A 24,318-nucleotide genomic window follows, 5' to 3' on the forward strand; every position below is an offset into this window, starting at 1 on the left:
AAGATGCTCAATCGATTCACTGTTGTTTTTACACATGTAACACCACTCCGTCACAATCATCCCGCGTTTCCTTAAATTATCAGCCGTCAAAGTCTTTCCTAAGGCAGCAGTCCATGTAAAAAATGCGACTTTGGAGGGCACGGGAGCTCTCCAAATACCCTTCCATGGAAACAAAGTGGGCTGGTGTGCTGCCAGCACTTTGTAGAAAGATTTGACAGAAACATTATTGCTCCTCGAATGTTTCCACTTCATTCTATCTCTCCCATTTCCACCTATATTCTTAGAATAAAGCAAGCTGTAAAAATCTGCTATTTCCTCAACTTCCCAGTCCTGTACATTTCTGGAAAAGATCATATTCCAATGCACATTACCATTGGCTCGACACATCACATCTGAAACAGCAACCTGCTTATTTTCAGCCAATCTGAAAACACCTGGGAAAACAGAAAACAGTGCTCTCTCACCACACCATACATCAAACCAAAAGCTGATTCGTGTGCCCTCTCCCACCTCGAAATTAATGTGTTTTGCAAAAACCTTCCACCCCTTTCTAATAAATCTCCAAAGGCTCACACCAACCCCCCCAATCACTCCCATACTTCCTATCAACAACCATTCTCCACAACGAGTCCCCTTCCAATTGGAATCTCCACAACCACTTTCCTAGTAGAGCTTTGTTGAAATGATCAAATTATGCACCCCGAAGCCACCCACCTCCTTCGGACAGCACACTTTTTGCCAACTCACTAAATGGAATTTATGTTCCTCTCCCATGCCACCCCACAAGAAGGCCCTAAACAGTTTTTCCCACCGATTGGCCACTCCCACTGGTAAAGGGAATAGGGAGAGAAAGTATGTAGGAAGATTAGAGAGAGTGCTTTTGATGAAAGTAAGTCTCCCCCCTTTTGATAAGTAGAGCTGCTTCCAACCCGCTAATCTTTTTTCTACCTTCTCAATAACACCCTCCCAAATGTGAGTTCGCCATTCTATGAAAATTTTTTGTACATTTGTCGCCCTCATTCAACCACGTCATCCTGGATTTCTGGCGCCAAGAAATTTCTTCCTTCAACAAAACTCTTTCTATTTCAGACACCACCCCAATCTTTCTCAACAAAGACTCCTCATTCATTTCCCCGGCTTCTAGCGATTGCAACTCATTCCACAAGACACTTTTACTCATCAGTATGCCTAAAAGTCTCGATATTCCACTTCTTTAAATCCAGCTTCAGAGCTTTAAGTTTACCAGCCACAATAAAACTAGGGGTGCTATGAAAGGAGTAGGAGACCCACCAATTCCTCACCTTCTCCTCAAAGCCAACCGTTCGGAGCCACATATTCTCAAATTTGAAATAATGCCTTCCCCCATGAATGCCACCCCCATCTAACAAAATGGGAAAAATGATAAGAGCATACCCATGGCAATCGCTTCTGGTATAGGGCCGGATAATGAGTTTCCCAAGAAGAAGAGACTAGAAATTTGTCCAACCTTAACCCCCCTCTACTGTTAGACCAAGTGTAAGACCCCCCAACCAGAGGACAATCAATCAAGTTAAGATCAAAAATCAATTCCGAGAAGTCTTCCATAGCCCGTGACAAGGAAGTAGACCCCGCCCTCTCGCAAGGAAAGCGTAACACATTAAAATCCCCACACACCACCAAGTTCCCAAATATAATACAAGTCCAGCCAGCTCCTCCCACAACGATCGTCTTTCACTATCCACATTAGGCCCATACACTCCTGCAAGAGCCCACCTCCACTCATCCCCAACATTCTTGAAGGAGGCAACCAATGAAAAAAACCCAATACTATCCTCTACTAACTCCACCACTCTCGTGTCCCACATCAACAACACCCCACTGGAAGCACCCAAAGAGGCTAAGAAACTCCATCCCACAAAAGAGCATCCCCATAAACTCTGGATAACATTTCTATCAACTTGCCTCAACTTAGTCTTTAAGGCAAACAATATCAACTTTCCAACTACGAAGAAGGGACCGAATGCGAAGACGCTTATTCACATCGTTAAGCCCCCTAACATTCCACGATAAGATTTTAGGCTTCATAAAATAAACTGATCCCCCGCCCCTTCAATCTTTCCCTCCTCACACTGCCTTCCTTACTATCATAATTAATGGAACACTGCAACCGTTTCAGCTCTCTTATCTTTTTTGACCACTGACTTTGTGGCCGTTGAACGACCAGCTTTGATTGCTACTAAAAGAGCATTGAATTGCTCTTCGAAGCCTACACAAGAAATCCCCACACACTCCTGAAGCTCTGCCACCTCTTTCAGCACCCAATCCGTAGAGTTGGGAGCTGGGTTGGAGGGAAAGACATATAGCGGAGTGGGACTGCCCATCTCGTTCAAAACACCCCCTTCCTCACAAACCACCATTTCTAAACCCCTGTATGGCCAACAGACCATGCTTCCTCCACAACTTCCCCCTGTGAGCCCACTAACACCTCAAACCCAGCTAAACAAGCCAGTTGTTGCTCACCCAACTCCACCTCACAGACACCATCTACCACCTCGTAACCACCAGACGAAAGTATATCTACCCCTGAAGCAATGGACTGTACTCCCTGCCCACAAAACTCCCCATCAGAAGACTTCTCTTCCTCAATAGATGCTAATGGCACCCCTTCCGTAACTTCCTCAGCTTCCTCCCGGCGATGTGGCTCTACTGGCCCACCAGAGTGGTCGACGGCGACTGGTGACACTTTTAGCGCTGGGACCAAGACCGACATGTCACGTATTGGCGGCATTAAGGAGTGACGGAAACCCTGACCCGATATATCGGGCACGAGCTTCTCCCTCCAAATATTTTTCGGGCCAGATACTTGGCTCGGCTCAGCCTGTCCACCAGATGACGGCCCAGCCACAGGAGGCCTTGAGAACTTCAAGCCCAGGCCCAAGCCCACTTCAGCCTTCCCCTTGACGCACCGTTTCATCCAGCTGATATTATCAGCCAACTGACCCACTTGCCTCTCCATTTCAACCAAGGCGTGCAGAAGGCTTTCCTCATTCAGCCCCGACGAACTCCTGCCACCCTCCTCACAGCTCTGGACATTCACCAAAGTGGAAGAGCTGCCTGTCCAAGGCAGACCTACCCTCTCTGCCTGTTTCGACGCTCGAGGCATCAAGAGCCTCTCTATACGACCAAGATCTATGCCCCGATGATGAAGGAGGAAGCAGCCATGGACCATTGTCTTTGTTTTTCACCCCCGATACAGAGGACAGCTCCTCCAGAGTTTCTCCAAAGCTCCTCCAACCTTCCCCCTTCTGGTACCACTATCAAACCACGCCGCTTCTCTTGGCCGAACTCACCTGAGGGGAAGAACCTACCGTGGTAGTTGTGCTGCCTCTGCACCACAAGTACATGATCCCTCTTCTACGCGATCTAAGGAATTCAGAGGAACCCCTAGAGGCTACACATTCCTTCACCGTGGCAGCCAACCACACCAAAGCTTCTTGGTTAATGGAAATGAACTTCACAACCCGTCGACTACTCTCCGTGATCCTCCACCACCTTTCATTTTCCCTCTTAAACTCAAAAGACTTGTAATCAATAATAACCTTCCTACACAAGCCCATCTCTACCCTCCAACTAAACACAGGACTAAACGCAGAACAATACACCACATAACTCATATACCATTAACAAGATTCCAACATCAACGTAGACAACACATTGTTTTTCTCAAGTGTATAGAGAGAAAAAATTGAGAGAAACTAACAATCATTAAAGTTAAACCCCCCCACCCCCTTATTAAAAAATTACTATAACTAATGCTTAAATCCCACAGACGCAACTAAGAAAACCCATCAAGAGCGCATACACACAGCTGACACTAAAGGAGGGGAAAAGCATCTACCTGAACTGAAACAGTCGATTGGTAATTTCTTACTAGTCCTGATCATTACATACAATGCCCAAAAAAGTGGAACAATAGCAGATTTTTGGAATTTAGGGTAGAATGGGGGAGTGGGGAGGGATGCATGCTACAGATGCAATTAGTTAAACCCAAGTAACCCAGAGAAAACTTAATCATTAAACCCAAGCAACCCGGAGAAAACTTAATCAGTAAAATACCTGCTAGTGGATGGACTTAAATCATCCAAATCAAGTAATATATCCCAAAGTAGCATCACAATAGGATGCAAAACATGATCCTCAAGAGCGACAATGGCAGCTGCAGTGGGTATTAAAGCATCTGCAGCAACTGCTCGAACATCATCGTCAGGGTCCTCCAACCCAGTTTTACATGCAGGGAGAATGCTGCCAAGCAAGTTATGAAGCATCTCCTAATTTAACAAAAAGAACCATGAGATACAATTAAAGTAATTGATCACAATGTAAATGAAAATGAAAAGAAAAAGAGTATGAGTTGCATTAACTGAACGCATGGTTACAACTGAAAATACAAACTGAGAACTCGTTAATAACCAACCAAACTAAAGTTATACAATCCTCAATGATGCATTTACCTATTTAAGCCATTAATTATCGTACTTGTTGCCTATGTGCTATTCAAAGTAGTGTAATTTTCTCCTATCTTTTATGCACACCAAGGAGGAGTTCCTACTTCCAACTTTGTGAAAAAAACTAGGTCCATAGGGTTTTGATTAATCAATAAGGATGTCTGCCAAACAATCACCCAAAATGCTTCCAATGCACAACGGCATTAATTACCAAGGGAATGACTAGGGTTGTAAATAAACAAGGCTACTCAACAAGACATTGGAGATCACATGGCCATTAAAAAAAGAAAAAGTTGGCACTTGCAAGTTGGAAAGGACAGTTTGGTCACCAACATTGTGAGGTTCTACGGAAATCAATTCCTTCTTGCTAATATGGTGTATATGGAGAGAGTGAAATGATCTTTGCTATGAGGACTGTGAGAAATAAGTGGCCAAGCTTAAATATTTTTAGTTTTTTTTTTTTTTCATTAGAAACCTATTTATTTGGGTGGTCACTCATATTGTGTAAAATTGGGATTTTCTGCTTCTTTTTTCTTCTAATGTTTAGGGGCATCTATTGAGATCCAATAACATCACATTTACTCATATAAAAAAAATGTTCCCAAATGGACGTGGAAAATAAGAATATGAGCTAAAATGGACATGGAAAATAATATAAGATCTCGAATTGTACAATTCACTAGTCTTTTTAGAGTATGAGCTCAAATGTGGCTTGAGCATTCCTTTAGGCGTTCCAAACAGTATTAGAGCCAATAGCAATTATGTGGGACTTGAGTCGTGCCACCTATTATTGAATGGCCAGACAAGAACGTCAAGAATTGAAGGGTAGGAGAGTGTGATACCCTATATTGAGTGAGTATGAGTGGTGAATGGGATCCCATATTGCATATTGAGTATAGGTAGCGAATGAGATCTCACATTGCTCGGGAGGGAGGAGGGAGAAGTTCTTACTCTTTATGTTGATTTCAATGTGCTCCAATTGTATCATTGACTAATTCTTTTGAAACATGAGGAAGAAGTTCTTGCTCTTCATGATGATTCTAATGGAGCTTCAACTATACCACTAACTTGTTCTTTTGGAGAAGAGCTCATATGTGGCTTGGGCCTCCTTTGCAACATTACAAACAATATCATAGTCTATCCAACCAGAAGTGCGGGACTTAAGCTATGCCAACTACAATGGAATGACCCGACGAAGACGTCAGAAATTTCAGGGGGAATTGTGATACCTTACCAATGATGAGTGTTGGTGATGTATGAAATCCCACACTAAGAGAGAGAGAGAGAGAGAGAGAGAGAGAAATTTTTTCTCTTTATAATGATTCCAGAGGGGCTCCAATTGTACCATTGATTAATCCTTTTAGAGTAGGGTCTAGATGTCGCTTGGGCTTCCCTAAAGGCGTAACAAATAGTATCGTAGTCTATCTCAACCAGAAATGTGAGATTTGAGCCATGCGACCAACAATGGAATGGTCCAACAAGAACGTCTAAAATTTATGAGCGCCAGGGGGGATCGTGTATTAGATCCCACAGTGCAGTGGAGGGAGATCTTTTTGCTCTCTATACTAATTTCAATGGCGCTCCAATTGTACCATCGATTAGTCCTTTTGGAGTACTGCCTAGATGTGGCTTAGATCTCATCGAAGTGTTACAAATGGTATCAGTGCCTACTCAAACCAGAAGTGTGGAACTTGAGAAATGCCACCTATATGATAGCATGGCTCGACAAGAACGTCGGGAAATTATGGAGGGAGATTGTGATACCCCACACTGTCTTATAAGTGTAGGTGGTGTTTGGGAAACGACATTGCCTGGGAGGGAGTTCTCTCTCTTTATAATGATTTCAATGAGGCTTCAATTGTACGATTGACTATTTCTTTAAAAGTTTTCTTATTTTCTTTTACAAGTAAAAAAGTGTTCATTTTCACGAAAATCTTATATTGAAAAATCCCCCAAGTCTCCCATACCCCCCAACAACGCTTATTGAAAAAAGTATTATGCTTTGAAAATAGATAATGGAAAGTGGGAGACATCTATGCCTTCCAACTATGACCACCACTGTCTTCTAAATTGTCTAGCCCAACATGCCAACATTTGTGCCACTATTTTAGGCAATCTACTCCAAACATGCAGAGCCCAGCACTCTTCAACTTTAAATTGCAGCAAGACATTATGAGAGATGGCTACAAAGAATAAGCTTATCACTTTATACCACTATCATTGGTAATAAAAACTCAAATTAATATTCGCATTTCAAAGACTACAACATGCAACTACAAACGTAAGAAATGTTCGATAGTTAAATTTAAGAAAGGTTCATTGTTACCCACAAAAACCATAACACATAGATAGCGCTAAAACAAAGATTTACCTGCCGCACAGCAACCAAATACTTGATACCCAAAAGGCTCCCATGACGAATTTCCCATTCTGGTCTACACTGAACAAGGAAGAATCATCGAAGCATAAACATTGCCAATCAAAAGAAATGTGAATGATAAGAAATTCAACATACACAAAACAATATCCGTACGACTGAAGACATGCCCTTAGATCACATTTACCTGCATTTTCAGCAATACGTTCAATGTTTCAAAAATTAATGTGGGGTGCATGTATTTAAAAGCAGCACCTAACGCCTGTGCACAAGTTTCCCGTACAGGGGCAACAACCTGATCGGATACATAATCACCAAATCTGAAAGAAATAAAAATAAAATAATTGAAATTACTGAGACCCGGGCAGTATAGAGATCTATGACATCATAGTAACAAAAAATATTGGATGAAGAATATAAATAACAGGAAGCACATTGTAAATGATAAATTCTAGTTTTATAAGAAAAATACTTTCATTCTTTTAACCATCATCCTCTCATCATCAAGGATGTGCCATAAAATGACTGGCAATTAAGTGAAAAGTAATACATACCTACCAATATTTTAATGAGGACAATGGTGAAAAATATGATGAACAGAATTTCTCTTTTAATAATAAATGTAAAAAGAAAATCAATAACTGAGCTCAAGAATATTAAAAGAATCGGTATATGAAGCCATACCGGTCTAAAGACAACACACACAAGAGACGAATCGCACATTCTTGAAGAAATCCAGAATTTTTTAGCCAAGAATGCCTAGCTACTTTAACCAAGTTAATCAGCTCATAATTTTCAGGAGTATTTTTCAGCATCTCTGCTTTTCCAGTGGAAACCTTATCCTCAGAGAATCCTTCGGTTTCTGCTGTGTCAGCAGCTTCTTTACGTGAATAAGATACCTCAGTAAGGAGAGATTCAGGCTCTACCTTAATAGAAGTAACATTCAGTTGACCATTAACTTGTCCAGAAGGAAAATTCCACCCATGATCAACCTTCAAGCTGGAATCAAAATTACCAACCTCGCTGGAAGAGACCATTGTAGCTATCGGTTGGGATGACGCATCTTCAAACTTGGATGACATCAGATTTGGTTCAGGCCCATCTGATGAAACTTGCAACTTGGGCCTCTTCAGATTGGGCTCAGGCCCATCTGAAGAGACTTGCATATTCAAATCAATCTCTCTCTCCCTCTTCATCATGTTTGATCTACTGTCATCTTCTAGTTCAAACAATCCACCGTCAAAGCTCGAGTAAGGCAAAATCACACCAGCAGAAGCACCTTGATGGGTTAAAATTTCCCTCAAAGCCATGACACTACCATGGCGAACCTCCCAAGCTGACAACATATACAGTCAGACAATTTTTTTACAGGTAATCAATATACAGTTGGGAACACTTGACAGTAAAAAGAACTACAAATAATAATAAAGATCCTGATGAAAGGCCTCTGTCCCCCAAACCCACCACTAGAAAAAAGGAAAATTAAATGACTTAAGATAAGATGACTCACCTGGATCAAACATTTCAAGGATGAGCTGCTCAAAAAAGCTGTGGAAAGGCCACCGCCCTTCAACATCTTGTTCAAAGCTATCATCACCATGATTAACATCCAAAAATGCCTGCATTACAAGCAAAAGCCAAACAGTTGCATTTGATGCCTAAATATGCAGAAATCAAAATAGGGAAGGTAATCAACAAACAATGCTATGACCACCAAAAACAGAAAGTGAATTTCATCTTACAAGTAGCACTCATTAGATGTTAAAGCACTAAACAAGAAAACATGCAGCCGAAGTAGTCCACAATGCATGGAAGCCCAAAACTGTATAAGATAGAAGAACAGTAACGTTTCCTTAAGATCCGTGAAACCTTAGAGAAAACTAAGTTTAGAACTTGAAGGAGGTAAAGCATCTAGTTCATAAAGCACAGAAGAGTCTGGATCAAGTATCACATTAGCAGGACAACATTTCCAGGTTGCAAATATTTTTTTTTTTTTGATAAGTATCAGAAATGGTGAAGGTGGGGTTGCAAATATTTTTGTTTTATATTTCCTCGTCTCTCACCATCGAACAAGTTCTGTTGCTTTATCTTTCACTGCCGATATGGTATCAATATTTGCTTATAAAGCATACTCATCCAGGTCTCATGCAAGGGTAGAGGGGATATATATTCCTAATCATTACTGCAAATGTTAATCTGGATCATTCACCATGTTTGAAAACCACAACCTCGCCTCTATATAAATAACTTCATGAAGATCTTTCTGTGCGTAAACTCTTCGTCCATATTGTACTCGGAGATATATTTCAAGTCTTTTCATATAGCTTCAAGGAGGGCAATCATTCATATCAACTGTCAGAAATGATTTGTGTGGATAGGAAGAAAGAGAAAACTTTATTGGGTGGCTTTGGGTGCTATCATAACATGATGCTAAGGAAATTTAGGGGAAGCTTGGGAAATGAGATGAGATGAGATAACTGTGAATAAGAGTGAAATGGTTTGTGAATAGTAGTGAAATGGTTTGGGTTATGATGTTTTATGGGGTTTTGGGAAAGGAGAAAAAAAATTGAATAAAAATATTATAAAGTTGAAATATTGTTAGAATATAATTTTTATTTTAGAATTTCAAAAAGTTGAATTGTTTTTTGTGTTTTGTTTGAAAGTTTGGAAAAGTTGTAATGATTAGAAGAAAAAGTTAAATATTTGAAATTGAAAAGTATTTGTGTCTGAATGGTGTTCGGGAAGAAAATGAGATGAGATGGTTTCATCTCATCTCCCAAACAAGCCCTTAATTGCATGGGGTCATATGGAAGCCCTCTTCATACAAATAGAACATATGTCATTTTTAGATGGCTTTGATGGAGTCACTTTTCCAGCATGTTTTTCAAGATAATATCCTTTGATGTCAAATTCGTGTTGATTGAAGATCCTTTGCATGGTACAACAAATCAATTATTAATTCAAAGGCACAAGAAGAATCAACCAACCATCAATATATCGACAGTGAATTCATGTATGAGACATGGTCTTTTTTTCTGGGAAGGTTTGCTCGTCTTTTCTAGTACATTTACTGAAGATCTATCCCACAAGACCGATTAACCTCATTAGAACACCACCCACCCCACTAGTTGTCATTGTCATATTTTGTATCCATGGCCATTCACCAAATACTCTCTCACTTTCCACAGGAGAGTTTTGTTGAACCACATTAAACTTTAAACTTTAGACCCAAATCCTCCCTCAGAAACTAGAGAGCACCTTAGACCACTCCTACATCTTCAATCAAAACTCCTCCCACAGAGCACTCCACAAGTAGTCCCAATCATAAGGTCAACCCATCGATGTCTACACTACCTTTTATTCCCCCAATACATTTTACACCTTTTATGTTGTATACATGAATTTGATCTATAAAAAGATCATCATAACTGATATTCTCGAGGAAAATCATCAAGAAATACATATGTAACTAGGATTCATCAAGACAAAAATTAGAAGGATAAAATTGTGAATATCATGGCAAATTTTAGTGTTCTATATTGTTGAAAATGATTACTTTGTGAAAAGTATATTGTTGAAAATGATAATAGTAGTACCACAAATCCCATGGATAAAACTAATAAGATAAAACATGAATTTTTCAGCTTGTTGATAGGAAGCAATGAAACAAATACAAACCAAAATGTATCCAACATAATTTTGATAAGATGTAGTACTGTCTAATACCTTGTCACAATTTACAGAATCAGGACATTGACCCTTTAGTGTCGTCAGGTTTTGAGCATATGAAATCTCCGTGTCTCCATCCTCAGACCAACACTTTGTTTGGTCTTTTGAACTTATTTTTGCTTTTCTTTTAAGCAGATTCATTTCCCTTGCACTTGGCCTCTTAGATATGACACTAGGAACCATATTTGCCACTAGCTGTTGGATATTATGTACAGATCGCGACGCGTAAACTCTTTGGTCTATCCCATTGCCAAGGAAGTTAACTTTGTGCACAATAAGGTCCTCATCTCTTATCATATCACTAACATCCATGAACTGCTCACAGACATCCAAACCTGCATAAAAGAATGATGACATATAGCATAAAGGCACATAAAACTCCAACTTCATATACAATAGTTACCAATGCATCTAATGAAATATACAGGCTAAACAACCAAAAGAAAGATGAAATAAATTAAACTCGATCTTATTAATAATGAATAGGAGTGCATCCCATGTACACAAGAAGCATACAAAAGAACGCCCCTATAATCCAATAATCCGACAGAGGAAAAAAAGCAAGAGTTCATCGACCTAGAAAACTAGCAAACCAAGAGCTGTTGTGGGCATCCATCCAACCATCCAGTCTTGTGCTTCATGAGGAAAAACTTTTACCCATTCTCTTACCTCTACTTCTACTAGTTTGTCCTCGCTTATCATCACAATTGATAGAACCAATTAATCTCTAATCCGTGGTTCCCTCTGCTCTAGAAAAAAGAAGAAGAACCGGAAGATTCCACTAAGATCTTACTTATAAAAAAAAAAAAGAAAAAAAAAATCCACTAAGGTCTTTCGATGGAACCCCCAAATTTTCTAAAAAACCCAATCAGAAGACTCCGTAGAGGGAGGCTATTCCAGATCATAGCTGCCACCTAAGATGTCTATTCATATGCTTTGAAGTTGTGTCAAGGCTAAAAAGTAATGTGGTCAACCCAAAACTAGTCTCCATTGTAGTGATGGATAATACTAGAGGATTGGCTCATATCCTAGGATGTAAGATGCCATCTCATCAAATGTAGTACTTGGGCCTACCATTGGAGCTAACATCTAAAGCAAAATCAATATGGGACAACATTATTAAGAAAACAGAAAGTCAGTTGGCTGGTTGGAAGAGACACTATTTGTCCGAGGGCGGGCAGGACACTTTGATAAAGAGCACTCTATCCAACAGCCAACCTACTCTTTGTTGCTATTCCACATCCTAGATGGGATAGCCTACCGGCCTGAGAAACTTCAAATGGACTTTTTGTGGGCCAAGGTTAGTGATGATGAATGTGGTTAGAACGCCAATTTACAGGACTTTATTCTACACACCTCATTGTAGTTAGAGCGCCGATTTAGAATTTTTAATCAAATTATTACTACTTTTTTTTATACAAATGCTAAAAACTCATTAAACCTAGAACTATGATACAAAATTCTGGACTACAACCCAATAAAAGAGGTCATTAAGAAAGGACTTGAGCTTGCACCGATCTCTCACAATCCTTGAAACTACAATCCTTGCTCATAACCCAATGTATTCCAAAGAGGCCAAAAACTATGTTCCACATAAGGCTAGCAACCAATTAACGACTATTCCCCGCTTCCTCAAATTGTCCAATGTGCCAATTTTCCCCAAGGCTGGTGTCCATGAGAAGAAACAATTCTAGGTGGTGTCTTAATTCTCCAAATGAGCTCCCACGGTAAAGGGGCCCCTTATTGTTCGCACAACACATTGTAGACTGACTTTACATCAAACAATTCTTTATTAGATAGGACCCAAACCAGTTTATCTTCGCCATGAAGTCCAACTCTACATGAATATGACTGATCACACAATGATATAAAGAGGTCCATCTCCCGATCATCAGCCTCCCTTACAAAAGAGTTACTCCATTGAATAGGGCCGTTCACAATATGACAATGATTTGCCACATGTCTATTGAGCAATTCTGAATAGAATGAGGAAGGTATAACTCAAGGATCGATCTCTACCACATCATGCCAAAAGCAAACCCTAGATCTGTTGCTCGTCACAAATCTAGCGAAGAGAGAAAAAAAAGCCCCAACCCCTTCTAATATTCTTCTAGAGACCAAGCCCAAATGACCCATTTACCTCATTTGAGCGCCATCCAACTCCCAAATTCTATACTTCATATGTATCATGTAACACCTAGGACCTAACTTTTTAGGGATGAATGGGAATTTTAGATTTGGCCCATAAATTGTAAGCAAGCCCAGTTGATTTTATTGGACAAACCCGAGCCCAATCTTGTTAGGGCTAGAATTGGAAAAGAAACGAAAAGGAAAGTGATTGAATGAATGACTGATGATTGATAACAGATTACTGATGATTGATAACGAATCACGGATTACAGTAGCATATGTGATAGGGCGCAACGCCATTAGTGGCTCATTAGCAGAGCACCTAATGATAACCATCTCTTTTAACGGGTAACAAGATCTCACTCGAGGCATACAAGTGGAATCATGACCATCGAGGTTGCCAACCCTTCCACATGAGGCATAATTGTGTTATGACGGTTATGATGAATATGGGCAGTTGGATTGAAAGATCGTTTGTGTATGATGATATAAAAGGAAAAGCCTAATTAAGTTATAATATGTTTACTACATGATATTGTTACTGAGTATTCGACTCACTTTCTTTTTGGACTCGTTTGGTTACGTAGTTCAAATGAGATGAGATGAGATGTTTTGTTGAAAGTTGAATAAAATACCATTAGAATATTATTTTTGTTTTGAAATTTAAAAAAGTTAAATTGTTTATTATATTTTGTGTGGAGTTTAGGAAAGTTGTAATAATGAGATGAGATGAGATGGTTTTGTGTATCCAAACTGGGCCTTATTTGCAATATGCTAATCTTCCCATATGATGATCAATGTGAGGATGAAACTGCACGATAGGACTCGGTTCAAGAAAAAGTGGCGGAGGCAGAGGCTAGAAATGAAAAAAATTTAGAATCTTTTAAACTTGGCTCATTAGCAGCTTTTTAAAAGTCAGTAGCATTCCCAACCTTGTAAAGGAGGGAGTGGTACATATCAACACTTGCTAGAGGCCATCTCCTTGCTACATAGCATCATAGCTATTTTCCCCAAAGAGCTCAATTAAAAAGGATTAGGGGATGCTCGGAGAATAAGATGAAGTGAGAATTTTCTGAATAGTAATACGATAGTTTGTGAATAGTAATGAAATAATTTGAGTTAAGTATTTATTGGGTTTTGGGAAATGAGAGAGAAAAAATTGAATAAAAAATATTATAAAATTAAAATATTGTTAGAATATTATTTTTTAATATTGTTTTTGTTATGAAATTTTAAAATATTAAATTATTTTTTTTGTTTTGCTTGGAAGTCTGAGAAAATTGTAATGATTAGTTTAAAAATATTTGTATTTGAGTGATATTTGAGAATGAAATGAGATGAGATGAAAATTATTTCTAAACAACCTCTAACTATAGTTCATTCATGCAAATTGGAGTCAAAAGACGGTAGCATGCAGGGTGGTTTATTTTTTGGTTGGTCTAAATTTTAAGGATGATTGCAAATTCGTGCCTATATAGTATGAGAGGGATTATCTCCAATAATTGTCTTTTGTCATCATGTGGAGCTTGTTTAGTTTAAGATTTGGAGTTTTTGTCTAATAATTATATTTAGGATTTGGGTAATTTGATGAGTAGAATGAATAGACTTTTGTGAGTCCATATATATAATTCATTTTCCAAAAACATTAAATCCCTGTCAATTCTTTATTTTTCTCTCTCTATTTAATTTATTATGTCCGCATAAGATCCAACAGCCAATATATAATTCGCATATACGTTTCCTTGTCAGTATTATTGTAATAAAAAAAAAAACCTATTATGTTAGAGCTGTATATCTTGACCATGTATTTCGTGGATAAAAAAATACTAAATTTATGATAAAGATTGTCATGTACATGTACAAAAAAAAAGTAGCATTGTGTTGAATAGAATAGGACATTTACGCAAGCTCGTGAAAATACATTTTATTAATATGAAAATAATAGTAGACACCAGAAGTGTAACTTTAATTAGGAGGCCAATGCATAAACTAGAGTTAAAAGCTGAACTCTTACACAAACTCTTAGAGGATGCTTGGGGAATGAGATGAGATGAAAAATCTGTAAATAGTACTGAAATAGTTTGTGAACAGCAATAAAATGATTTGAGTTAAGAGGCTTTATTGAGTTTTGGAAAAATAGAGAGAAAAATGTTGAATAAAAATATTATAAAGTTAAAATATTGTTATGATATAATCTTTTTATATAATTTCTGTTTTGAGATTTGAAAAAGTTGATTTTTTTTTTTTTTTTTTTTGGAAGTTTGGCAAAATTATAATGATTAGATGAAAATTTGAAATAGAAAAATATTTATATTTGAGTGATGTTTGGGAAGTAAATAAGATGAGATTAGATAGGATGAGATGAAACATATTCCCAAACAACCCCTAAGTTTCTCATGCCTATCCCTCCATTAGCAACCAGTGAACACACCATTGACCACTTCACAAGATGGACCGTATGACCCTCCCTCATACATGCCCATAAAAATCTTCTTTTAGTTTCTCAAGCCTATTATCAATTCTCATAGGAATTGGGAACAAGGACATTGTAATGACCTAACCCAATATTACTAGGAATGAAATAAAAAAATAAAAAAAAAATAAAAAATCTAAAGGGCCTAAAATAAGTTTAATGGTCCGTATTGAAATAGCCTACGGGCTATTAAGATTTTTGAAGTTATTGGATTTTTATGAGCCATATTAGATAAGCTGCAAGTTATTAATTCTTGGGATTTAGTTAGGCCCAAAATTTTATTTTAAAGTCATTAAGATTAGTTGAAAATTTTAGAAAAAATTAATGGGCCAATAATTTAGAAACCCAATTAAAATTACTGAATTTTTAGCCCATGATATGAATCCAAACCTGTTGGGCCCAATGGAATTCTCTTCCAACAGGGATACAACTCTACAAGTCATCTTCACGTTAAAACTCTTTAACCGACTGCCTTTAATATGGTTAAGACATGCACGTCTTAAACTTCCACTAGAATTCATTGAATAAAGCTCTCTCAATAGGGTTACAATTCCACAGTCATCTTCAGGTTAAAAGTCTTAAACCTAACAATATAAAGTCCCTCTTTTATTCGTGAAAATCACCTATGAAACCTAAAGCAGCCACACCTCACATTCCTCACGTTACAGCCACGGCCAGAACACCAAGCACACCGGAAACCACCCCCATCCATTCCTTCCTCACAGCCCATGGCCAAGTCACTCGCAACAAACGTCTAAAAACAAGCCCAACACCCTTACAGCCTCCACTCAGTCATTGTATGCTCATCCACCACCAGCACTCAAACTGTAAGCCCACCACCACCATAACACTCCTCTGCTCAGCCACCGTGAAACCACTGCACGAACAGCCCCGTTTCACACTGCACCCCAAAGCCAAGCCAACCACCGTCGCACATCCTCTTCCTCCACGCCAACAACCTCCACGCATCCAACCACATGGCAAGCTCTGTTTTCAGGAGCGAAACAGAGCACCGGCTCCCCCACTGTGACCAACAAAAATTGCAATCCTCCACATCTAAGCCAACGCAAAAGCTACCACCGTTTGGTCGTTGCTGCATAGTGAGTCTCCATCGCCCAAGCACCCTCGTGCGTAGCCTTCAACTCTCTCAGTAATCTCTCTCTCTCTCTCCCTCACGCCAGCTCTCTCTCTCTCTCTCTCTCTCTCTCTCTCTCTCTACCTCTCAGTTATTATACCACGGACCACAGCGCACACATTATTCTCTGCCTCTATAGCCTCTCAGTGTAAGCCATCTATTCTTCAAGTGATTATAAAAAAATACCCATCTTCTAATTCGAAATCAGGAAGCTCTAGACACGCACATGTAAACCTTGAGACTCTAGTCAAATTACGTATGTGGAGAAACCATTTTAGCACTTTTATAGTGACATGGTGATGAAAATCGAGAGAAATTAGATGTTTAAGCGTGATAATATTTTGGAGGTTAATCAAATGATTATTTGGAGAAATTACATGAAATTGGGGATTGACAATATTTTAGGGTTTTTGAGGATTTTAGGTATTAGAGAAATACAAAATACTCTGCTAATTTGAGTTTTGATTACGAAGTACGTGTTAAATTAGAAATTTACGTAAGTTACCTGTATTTTATAGGTAATCAATCACACCACAGAAATATTGGATTGGCACTACGAAGTAAGTAACATGATCATACATTTACACGTATGTATGGTAAACGACATGTTTTTTTATAAAGGTATGTATTATGCATGTACGCCCTATATTAGAAGCCCCTTTTTATGTACCCAAGTCATGATTAATTTATAAATGCCATGGTTTATGCATAAGTTTCACGTTAGTTGCATAATAATTGCACCAAGATATTTTATGAAAAACCATGTATGATTTTATGTGAAGATTTAGGCATTAAAATATTTATGAAAAATCATGATTTTATGTGAGAAAACACATATCACGACATTTTATGAAAGAATGTGATTTCATTTGAAATCTATGATATGACAAGTATGAAAGTATGATTATGATGAAGTATGAATGATGGAATCAGAATCTACTTAGATTCGTCAACCCTAACTCATAGGGGTCAACAATGGGTGTCGACCTATGACAAGTGAAAGACAAGTTCATGTTCATGATATTTACTATTTACGTATGTATTTATAAGTATGCATATTTTTCAAGAAACATTATTTTTATTTTGTTTACTGTATGATGTGTTGTTTACTAAGTATTCGACTCAATTTTATATATTTTATATTTTAACCTCCCCATGTGAGAATTTTTATGAGGATGGAGCTGCAAGACAAGACTTGAGGCCTAAATAGTTTATGTTATGCTAGCTTTTGATTTCCAGCTTAATAAGTTATTTTGATAAGCACGTGAGATTTTATTGATTTTAAATAACTGTTTCCGCAAACTCTCTTTTGGATTTTAAGTATTTAATAAAGATTGACTTTGTTTATTTATAGAATTTTTTGTATCTGGCGCTTCGTTAACAAGAAAAGTTTTTAAGTCAAAGTTTATTAGCACACCGGTTTCACGGGAACTCTAAAAATGACTTTATTGGGGAACGGGTTGTTACAAATGTATAGTAGGGAGGTAAATCTAAGAGTGTGCTTTTGATCAAGGTACTTCAAACCCTTCGACAGTTTAAACTATTTCCAGCCAGCCAAACGACATTCCAGCTTCTCAATAATGCCATCCTAAATGGCTTTGGCTTTGAAGTTAGCTCCCAAATGATGTCCAAGAAACATCATGGGTAAGGTAGAGATCTCAAAAGATCTCTGCCATGTTACTTACATTCTCAACTCCACCAACCGGAAGTAATTTCGATTTGGCTAGGTTCACCTTTAACTCAGATAACAGTTCAAAACAGAGGAATAGACGCAAGTGGCGAAGGTGGTCATGTCTAGCCTCATAGAATACTAACGTGTCATCTACAAACAACAAATGAGAGATATTGGCCCCCATTCCTAGTTCCCTCAATAAAGCCCGAGAGGAGACCCCTGTGCAGCATAGTAGAAATCATCTTACTCAGAGCCTCCATAACAATAGTAATGAGTATAGGGGATGATGGGTCTTGGCATAAACCTCAAGTGCTACTGAAAATGCCCATGGGGGTACTGTTTACAAATACTGAAAAATGAATGGTAGATATGCATTGTGCGATCCAAGCACACAATTTCACTCCAAATCCCCATCTTCTCAACAAATAGATCAAGAATCCTCAACACAGGCCTTCTTAAAGTCAAATTTACAAAGCACTCTACGGGGTCCCAATCTTAGCCAGATGGCAAGACACAAATTGGCAATAACAACCAAGTCAAGACTTTGTCTTCCATTGATAAAGGCATTTTGGGAATTGGATATAATCTTTGATAACTTTGATTTCAATCTGTTTGCCCAAACTTTAGCCATAATCTTGTAGACACTACCCATCTGAAATCCTTGATATCGACAGCCCCATGTTTTTTTGGAATAAAACATCTTCGAATCGATGAAAAACCTACTCAAAAAGCCCATCACAAAGATATAGGAGAGAGAACTATTTGCAAGAAGGGTGCAGAAAATTTCTTACCCCGACAAGAATGAAATGGTTATTATTTATTAAAAAAAGTAAGTTTCAATGATTCGTTCCCAATTTTCCAAATTTCCTATTTGTTGTGAATCTAACATGTTTATCATTGTTTTTCTATATGTCAATGAACAAAACCCTAAGCCTAGAAAGTGCAAGGAAACAATTGTGATAAAAGAAACTAAAATAGACAGATTTGCCACTTGTTTATGAGAAAAACTCAATCGTTATGACATCTTCCTTATGCAAAAAAATCGGGAAAATCTTGCAAGAAGTTTATTTTGCATTACTCAGGTGCAAAGAATGGCTAGGAACAACGTTTTTGCTTTGTTATCAAGTTTCAAGGTTATTTTAGGCATTTCAATCCTTCTCTTTCTTTCTAAACCTAAGGATAGCCTTGTAATTCTATTTTTACTTGGAGACCTCTTCAAAATTAGCCAATATAAAAGCATGTTCTATGTCCTTTAAATTCAAGTTTGAGAAATAGAAGTTCAAAGCCTATGGCCTTCTTTGAAGAATAGTTTTCTCCTCAAGGTGTGGTATAACCAATTATATATATATATATATATAATTAGTAAAATCCAAAGCGGGATCCCGACAGCAAACATCAATGAGAAATAAAGCCAAATGCATGTGTATGAAATGCTACAACAAAATAAAGATAAGTATATAAGCACTTACCCAAACGGCGACGAAGATTTTGTTTCTGGCGAGCCAAGCGCTCTATTGGGCTCTTCATACTATCACCTGCAATATCATATTCCTGAATATAAAATGATGTCAGAAAGACTATTATGGATCCATAGCAATGCAACCCAAAAAATAAAGATTAAAATAATGTTGATGCCACCAGGTAGCATGAAATAATTCGTAAAGTAACGAGAATTTCAATGTTAAATAAAAAGGGATTTTTCGTCTTTTGTTTTCCCTCTTTTGGGTAAGTCCAATGGGCTAAAAGATTAAAAGAAGTCATAGGATCACCAAAATTCACAAAGAAGAGAAGAGAAGAGAAGAGAACAAGTTAGAAAGAAGCAACCTCCCTTTTTTTTATCGGTAAACATAAAACAGACAAGAGTGTAGCCTATGCATGTGAGTTTAACGATACAAGGAAGTCATGAAAAGAGATGCCATTAAAACCAATTATAGTTGAAAGTACTGAAAAATAAACTTCTAATCTCATCCATTGACCGCTCTCAATTGTCAAGACTTCTTGCATTCCTCTCCCTCCAAACACACCACCATAGACAAATTGGGACCATCTTCTACACTGTTGCAATCTGAGAGTTCCCTCGGATGACTCGCCAAGAAGCTAGGAGGCCGATTATCCTTTTCGGCATCACCCAAGCTAAGCCCAGACGTAATAGATGATCTACAAACTATCGATTCTTTTTGCACATACAACACCAATCTATGACTGATGTGGCGTTTCCGTAGGTTGCCTATTGTGAGGATCTTCCCTAAGGAAACTGTCCATAAAAACTGATCTACGGACTCTCCATTGTGTTATGCGTGGTCATGGCTTGATAGTAGGAGCAGACTGTAAACTTCCCCTTTTTAGAAGGGTGCCAAAAGATCATGTCTTCCTCCCCCCCCAAAAAAAAAAAAAATACGGGTAGAGTATACTATAGAACTCCGAAAAAGCGGCAACTTCCCAATCTTGTGCCATTAGATAGGATGAAGAGGTCCGCAATTGAGGCTTCTTTCATTCTTGCTATGCCATAGAATTCTGGATAACCTTCCTTGAGTGCCCTGTTTCACATCATACACGTGCCAAAATTTGATTTTGGATCCATTGCCCACCTCAAAACGAATACTTCTTGAGTATGTCTCATCCTCTTCTTATATGTTTGCATAATCTCACCCCATATGGCTCACTTACCTCATTCGAACACCATCCTCCCTATAGTTCACCATACGTCGATTCTATGACCGGCTCTCCATAATGCTCCCCCGTTCATTGTGGTATCTCCATAGCCATTTGCAAACCAAAGCTTTGTTGAAAGATTGCAAGTTCCAAATACCCAATCCTCCTTACGAGATAGGGAAGCATAGGGCTGAGCAAAAATCCGACTCCGCTCCAACTCTTACAAAACGGAGTCAAAGTCTCGAAGTCGGAGGTGTCTTTCAACCGACTCTGACTCTAGTTTTTCCTTTGAACTCCGATATTGTACATATGTTATAAAAATTTGTATTTATCTATATATTGATTATATATACTAGTAGAGTTATATAGTTATATGACTAGAACTTATATATAAAATAATATAAGAAGTCCAAGTGTAATATAAAATAATATACTTATACTATAATATAAGTATTAAATAGACTAAATTGACTAATAATAGTTTCGTATATGTAAATATCATAGACTCGTAGTATTACTAATTTACTACCATGTAACATTAATTTATAATAACATTTATATAATAGCATGTAATACTAGACTTTAATAACACTAGGATAATAACATGTAATACTAATATATAATGACATGTAATACTAAGTCTGGTATATGATTAAGTAAGAAATAAGTTAGAAACTAGTATAATAACATGTAATTAAATACTATTGTACAAGTCTTAAAAGTCTATAATATGAACAAGTTAGATACTAGTATAGAATAGTATAACGAGTTAATAACATGTAATTAAACACTAGTTTTTTTTTCTAAGTAATAAAATTTTATTCATCGAATGCAATAGGCGAAGCCCATGTACACAGGAAGTATACAAAAGACACCTAATTACATTCTAAGATTAGGAAATGAAAACAAAAACTCATGAATAGTCCCTCCATTAAGTAAAATAGTTGAAAACCATCCCCCACCAGAACCATCTCCGACTTACCCAAATTCACCTTAAGGCCCCGAGACAGCTTCAAAACATAAAAATACAGCCCTCAATGCTTAAATCTGATCACCATCAGCATCACAAAAGATAAAAGTATCATCAGAAAAGAGTAAATGGGAAATTGAAATGAAACCATTATTTGCATTTCCCACCAAAAAAGGGGAAAGAAAACACCCTTCTACCGCAGCCTCCACCATATGGCTCAAAGCCTCCATAAAGATTACAAATAAAAAAGGAGATAACAGATCCCCCTATCTCAAGCCTCTTGAACTCTGAAAGAAACCACAAGACTGCCCATTAACTAACACCGAAAACCGAGCAATTGAGATGTTGTCTAATCCAACAACACCACTTATCCCCAAAACCACATCTTCTGAGCATGTAGAAAAGAAAATCCCAATTCACACGATCTTCTGAGCAAAGAACTCCTAGAACACATTCCCGCATCTGACTATCTATAAATAATCTTATCCATCACCTTACTCATTCGATTAGCTAACACCTTAGAAATTATCTTGTAAATCCCACTAACCAAACTGATAGGACAAAAATCCATCAATTCAGAAGCACCGGCTATCTTAGGTATGAGGCCAATAAAAGTAACATTCAACGACTTCTCAAACTTTTGAAAAGCATAAAATTCTTGGAAAACTCGCATCACATCTTCTTTTACAATTAAACACTAGTTAAATAGTAATTGTTAATAACCAATTATAACAATTAAATTTGTTAATAACAATTAAAAAGACATGCCTAAAACTAAGATTAAAATTAATTTAGGGTTTGGTTTAGGGATTAGGAAAAGAAAAAACCAAAACATAGTTTAGGGGAAAAAAAAGGGTTTAAAAGCCCAAAACCCTGGCAGTCCAGCCCAAAAGGGCCAAAACAAGGTCAAAACGGCATTGTTTTATCAAAACCCTCCCAACACAGCCAAAATTTAAGTAAAACGGCGTCTTTTTACATGTTAAGGTTTTACCACACCCCCCCCAATCTTCTCATCATTCATTCTCTCTTCTCTCTCATCAAATTTTCCCTTCCCTTTTTCCCGCGCCAGAACACCACCCCCTCTTCCTCATCATCCCCAGGCATCAATAACCCCCCCCCCCCCCCCCCCCCCCCTTTTTTAATCCCTAAAGCTAATCCCTAAATAAGAAAGTAAACCGAAAACCCTAGCCTCTCTCTCTCTCTCTCTCTCTCTCTCTCACCACCGTGTGGTCGTTCCTCCACTACTCCTAACCGTTCACCACCGTCGTAAGTGCCTCTTGATCTTGCTTCCAGATTTGCTTGAGCCGCCTTCACCTAGCCTGTCGCCTCGCTCTCTCTTCTCCAGTCGTGTGGTCGTCCCTCCACGCCGTTCACCACTGATGTAAGTGCCTCTTCCGTGTATGGTTGATTTTTCATGTATGGTTGATTTTTGGTTGATCTTGATTCCAGATTTGGGGTTTGCTTGCATGCCCAAATTTGCTTCCAAATTGTTGATTAACCATAGTAAGTCCCTCCACTGCTGTTTGTGATTGAAATGGTTGATTTGTGCTGTTGAATATTTTGGTTTGGAAATATTTTGATTATGTATGAATAGAGAATTTTTTGTTGTTGAATATTTTGATTTGGAAATATTTTGATTATGTATGAACAGAGATTTTTTTTGCTTTTGAATATTTTGGTTTGGAAATGTTGTTGTTGAATATTTTGGTTTGGAAATGGTGCTGTTGAATATTTTGGTTTGGAAATATTTTGATTATGTATGAATAGAGAATTTTTTTTCTGCTCAATATTTTGGTTTGGAAATGTTGCTGTTGAATATTGAATGTTGGGAACTTGGGGCTGTTTTTGAATGTGAATTTGCATAGTTGGGGCTGTTTTTGTATGATTAACTATGCTCCTTTGTTTGTGTGTTGTGTTTTAGTTTTTAAATCATGAATGTTGAAGGCACAAGCACTCCTACGTCCACCTCTACATCTTGTCCAAAAGAACTACAACAGCCTATTGAGGCTCCTATAATCGAAGAGTCTAGTGAATCATTAGACTCTTCAATAGGCACTCCTTCTACCTTTCATTCTACCCCCCGCTCTCTACCGACTGGTAGAAACCACAAGAATAGGTCTGAGATATGGGATCACTTCACAAGAGTGTTTGATTGTGATCCCGAAGAATCTACAACAGCTTGTAACCATTGTGGGAGGTTGTGGAAATGTCATCCCAAAAAGTAGGGCACTTCAGCTATGAGAGCACACATCCACCTTTGCCCTAAAAACCATAAGAGTAGATTAGACAAGGGACAACAATTCTTGGTCTTGGAGGCAAGAGTGGAAGGAGGGGAATGAGAGAAAAATCTAGGGATGACCAAGTATAATGAGAAAAAAAAAATTAGGGCTTCCCTTGCTAGGATGGTGACAGTGGATGACTCATCTTTTAGGGTTGTTGAGGGCCAAGGGTTTCGGGACTACACAAAATCCCTTGATTCTAGATTTCTTATTCCTTCTCATTTTACAGTAATGAGGGATTGTATGAGGCTATTCTTGAGAGAGAATGATACATTGAAAAAAATATTTTTGATAACCAAACAAAGATTGTGTTTGACCACCGACACTTAGACTTCTGTCCAAAACTTTAATTATGTGTGTCACGGCTAACTTTATTGATATTCATGCTTGAATAGTTTTTCTGACAATAGTAATTGA

At 38.0% G+C, this 24,318-nt stretch overlaps 1 protein-coding gene across 1 annotated transcript in view; it reads right to left on the reverse strand.

The window, feature by feature from the left end:
- The window catches only part of LOC108987204 (TATA-binding protein-associated factor BTAF1), a 56,932-nt gene that overhangs the window by 22,161 nt on the left and 10,453 nt on the right, over window positions 1-24,318 (reverse strand). The window contains exons 6-12 of the mRNA XM_018960081.2: window positions 19,470-19,551; window positions 10,588-10,925; window positions 8,372-8,480; window positions 7,546-8,197; window positions 7,049-7,181; window positions 6,856-6,924; window positions 4,096-4,307 (exon numbers count right to left, since the gene is read on the reverse strand). Coding sequence (XP_018815626.1) covers window positions 4,096-4,307; window positions 6,856-6,924; window positions 7,049-7,181; window positions 7,546-8,197; window positions 8,372-8,480; window positions 10,588-10,925; window positions 19,470-19,551 — 1,595 coding nt within the window. The remainder of the gene's footprint in view (window positions 1-4,095; window positions 4,308-6,855; window positions 6,925-7,048; window positions 7,182-7,545; window positions 8,198-8,371; window positions 8,481-10,587; window positions 10,926-19,469; window positions 19,552-24,318) is intronic.

Source organism: Juglans regia, chromosome 3 (assembly GCF_001411555.2).
Source record: "Juglans regia cultivar Chandler chromosome 3, Walnut 2.0, whole genome shotgun sequence".
Taxonomy (NCBI): Eukaryota; Viridiplantae; Streptophyta; class Magnoliopsida; order Fagales; family Juglandaceae; genus Juglans; species Juglans regia.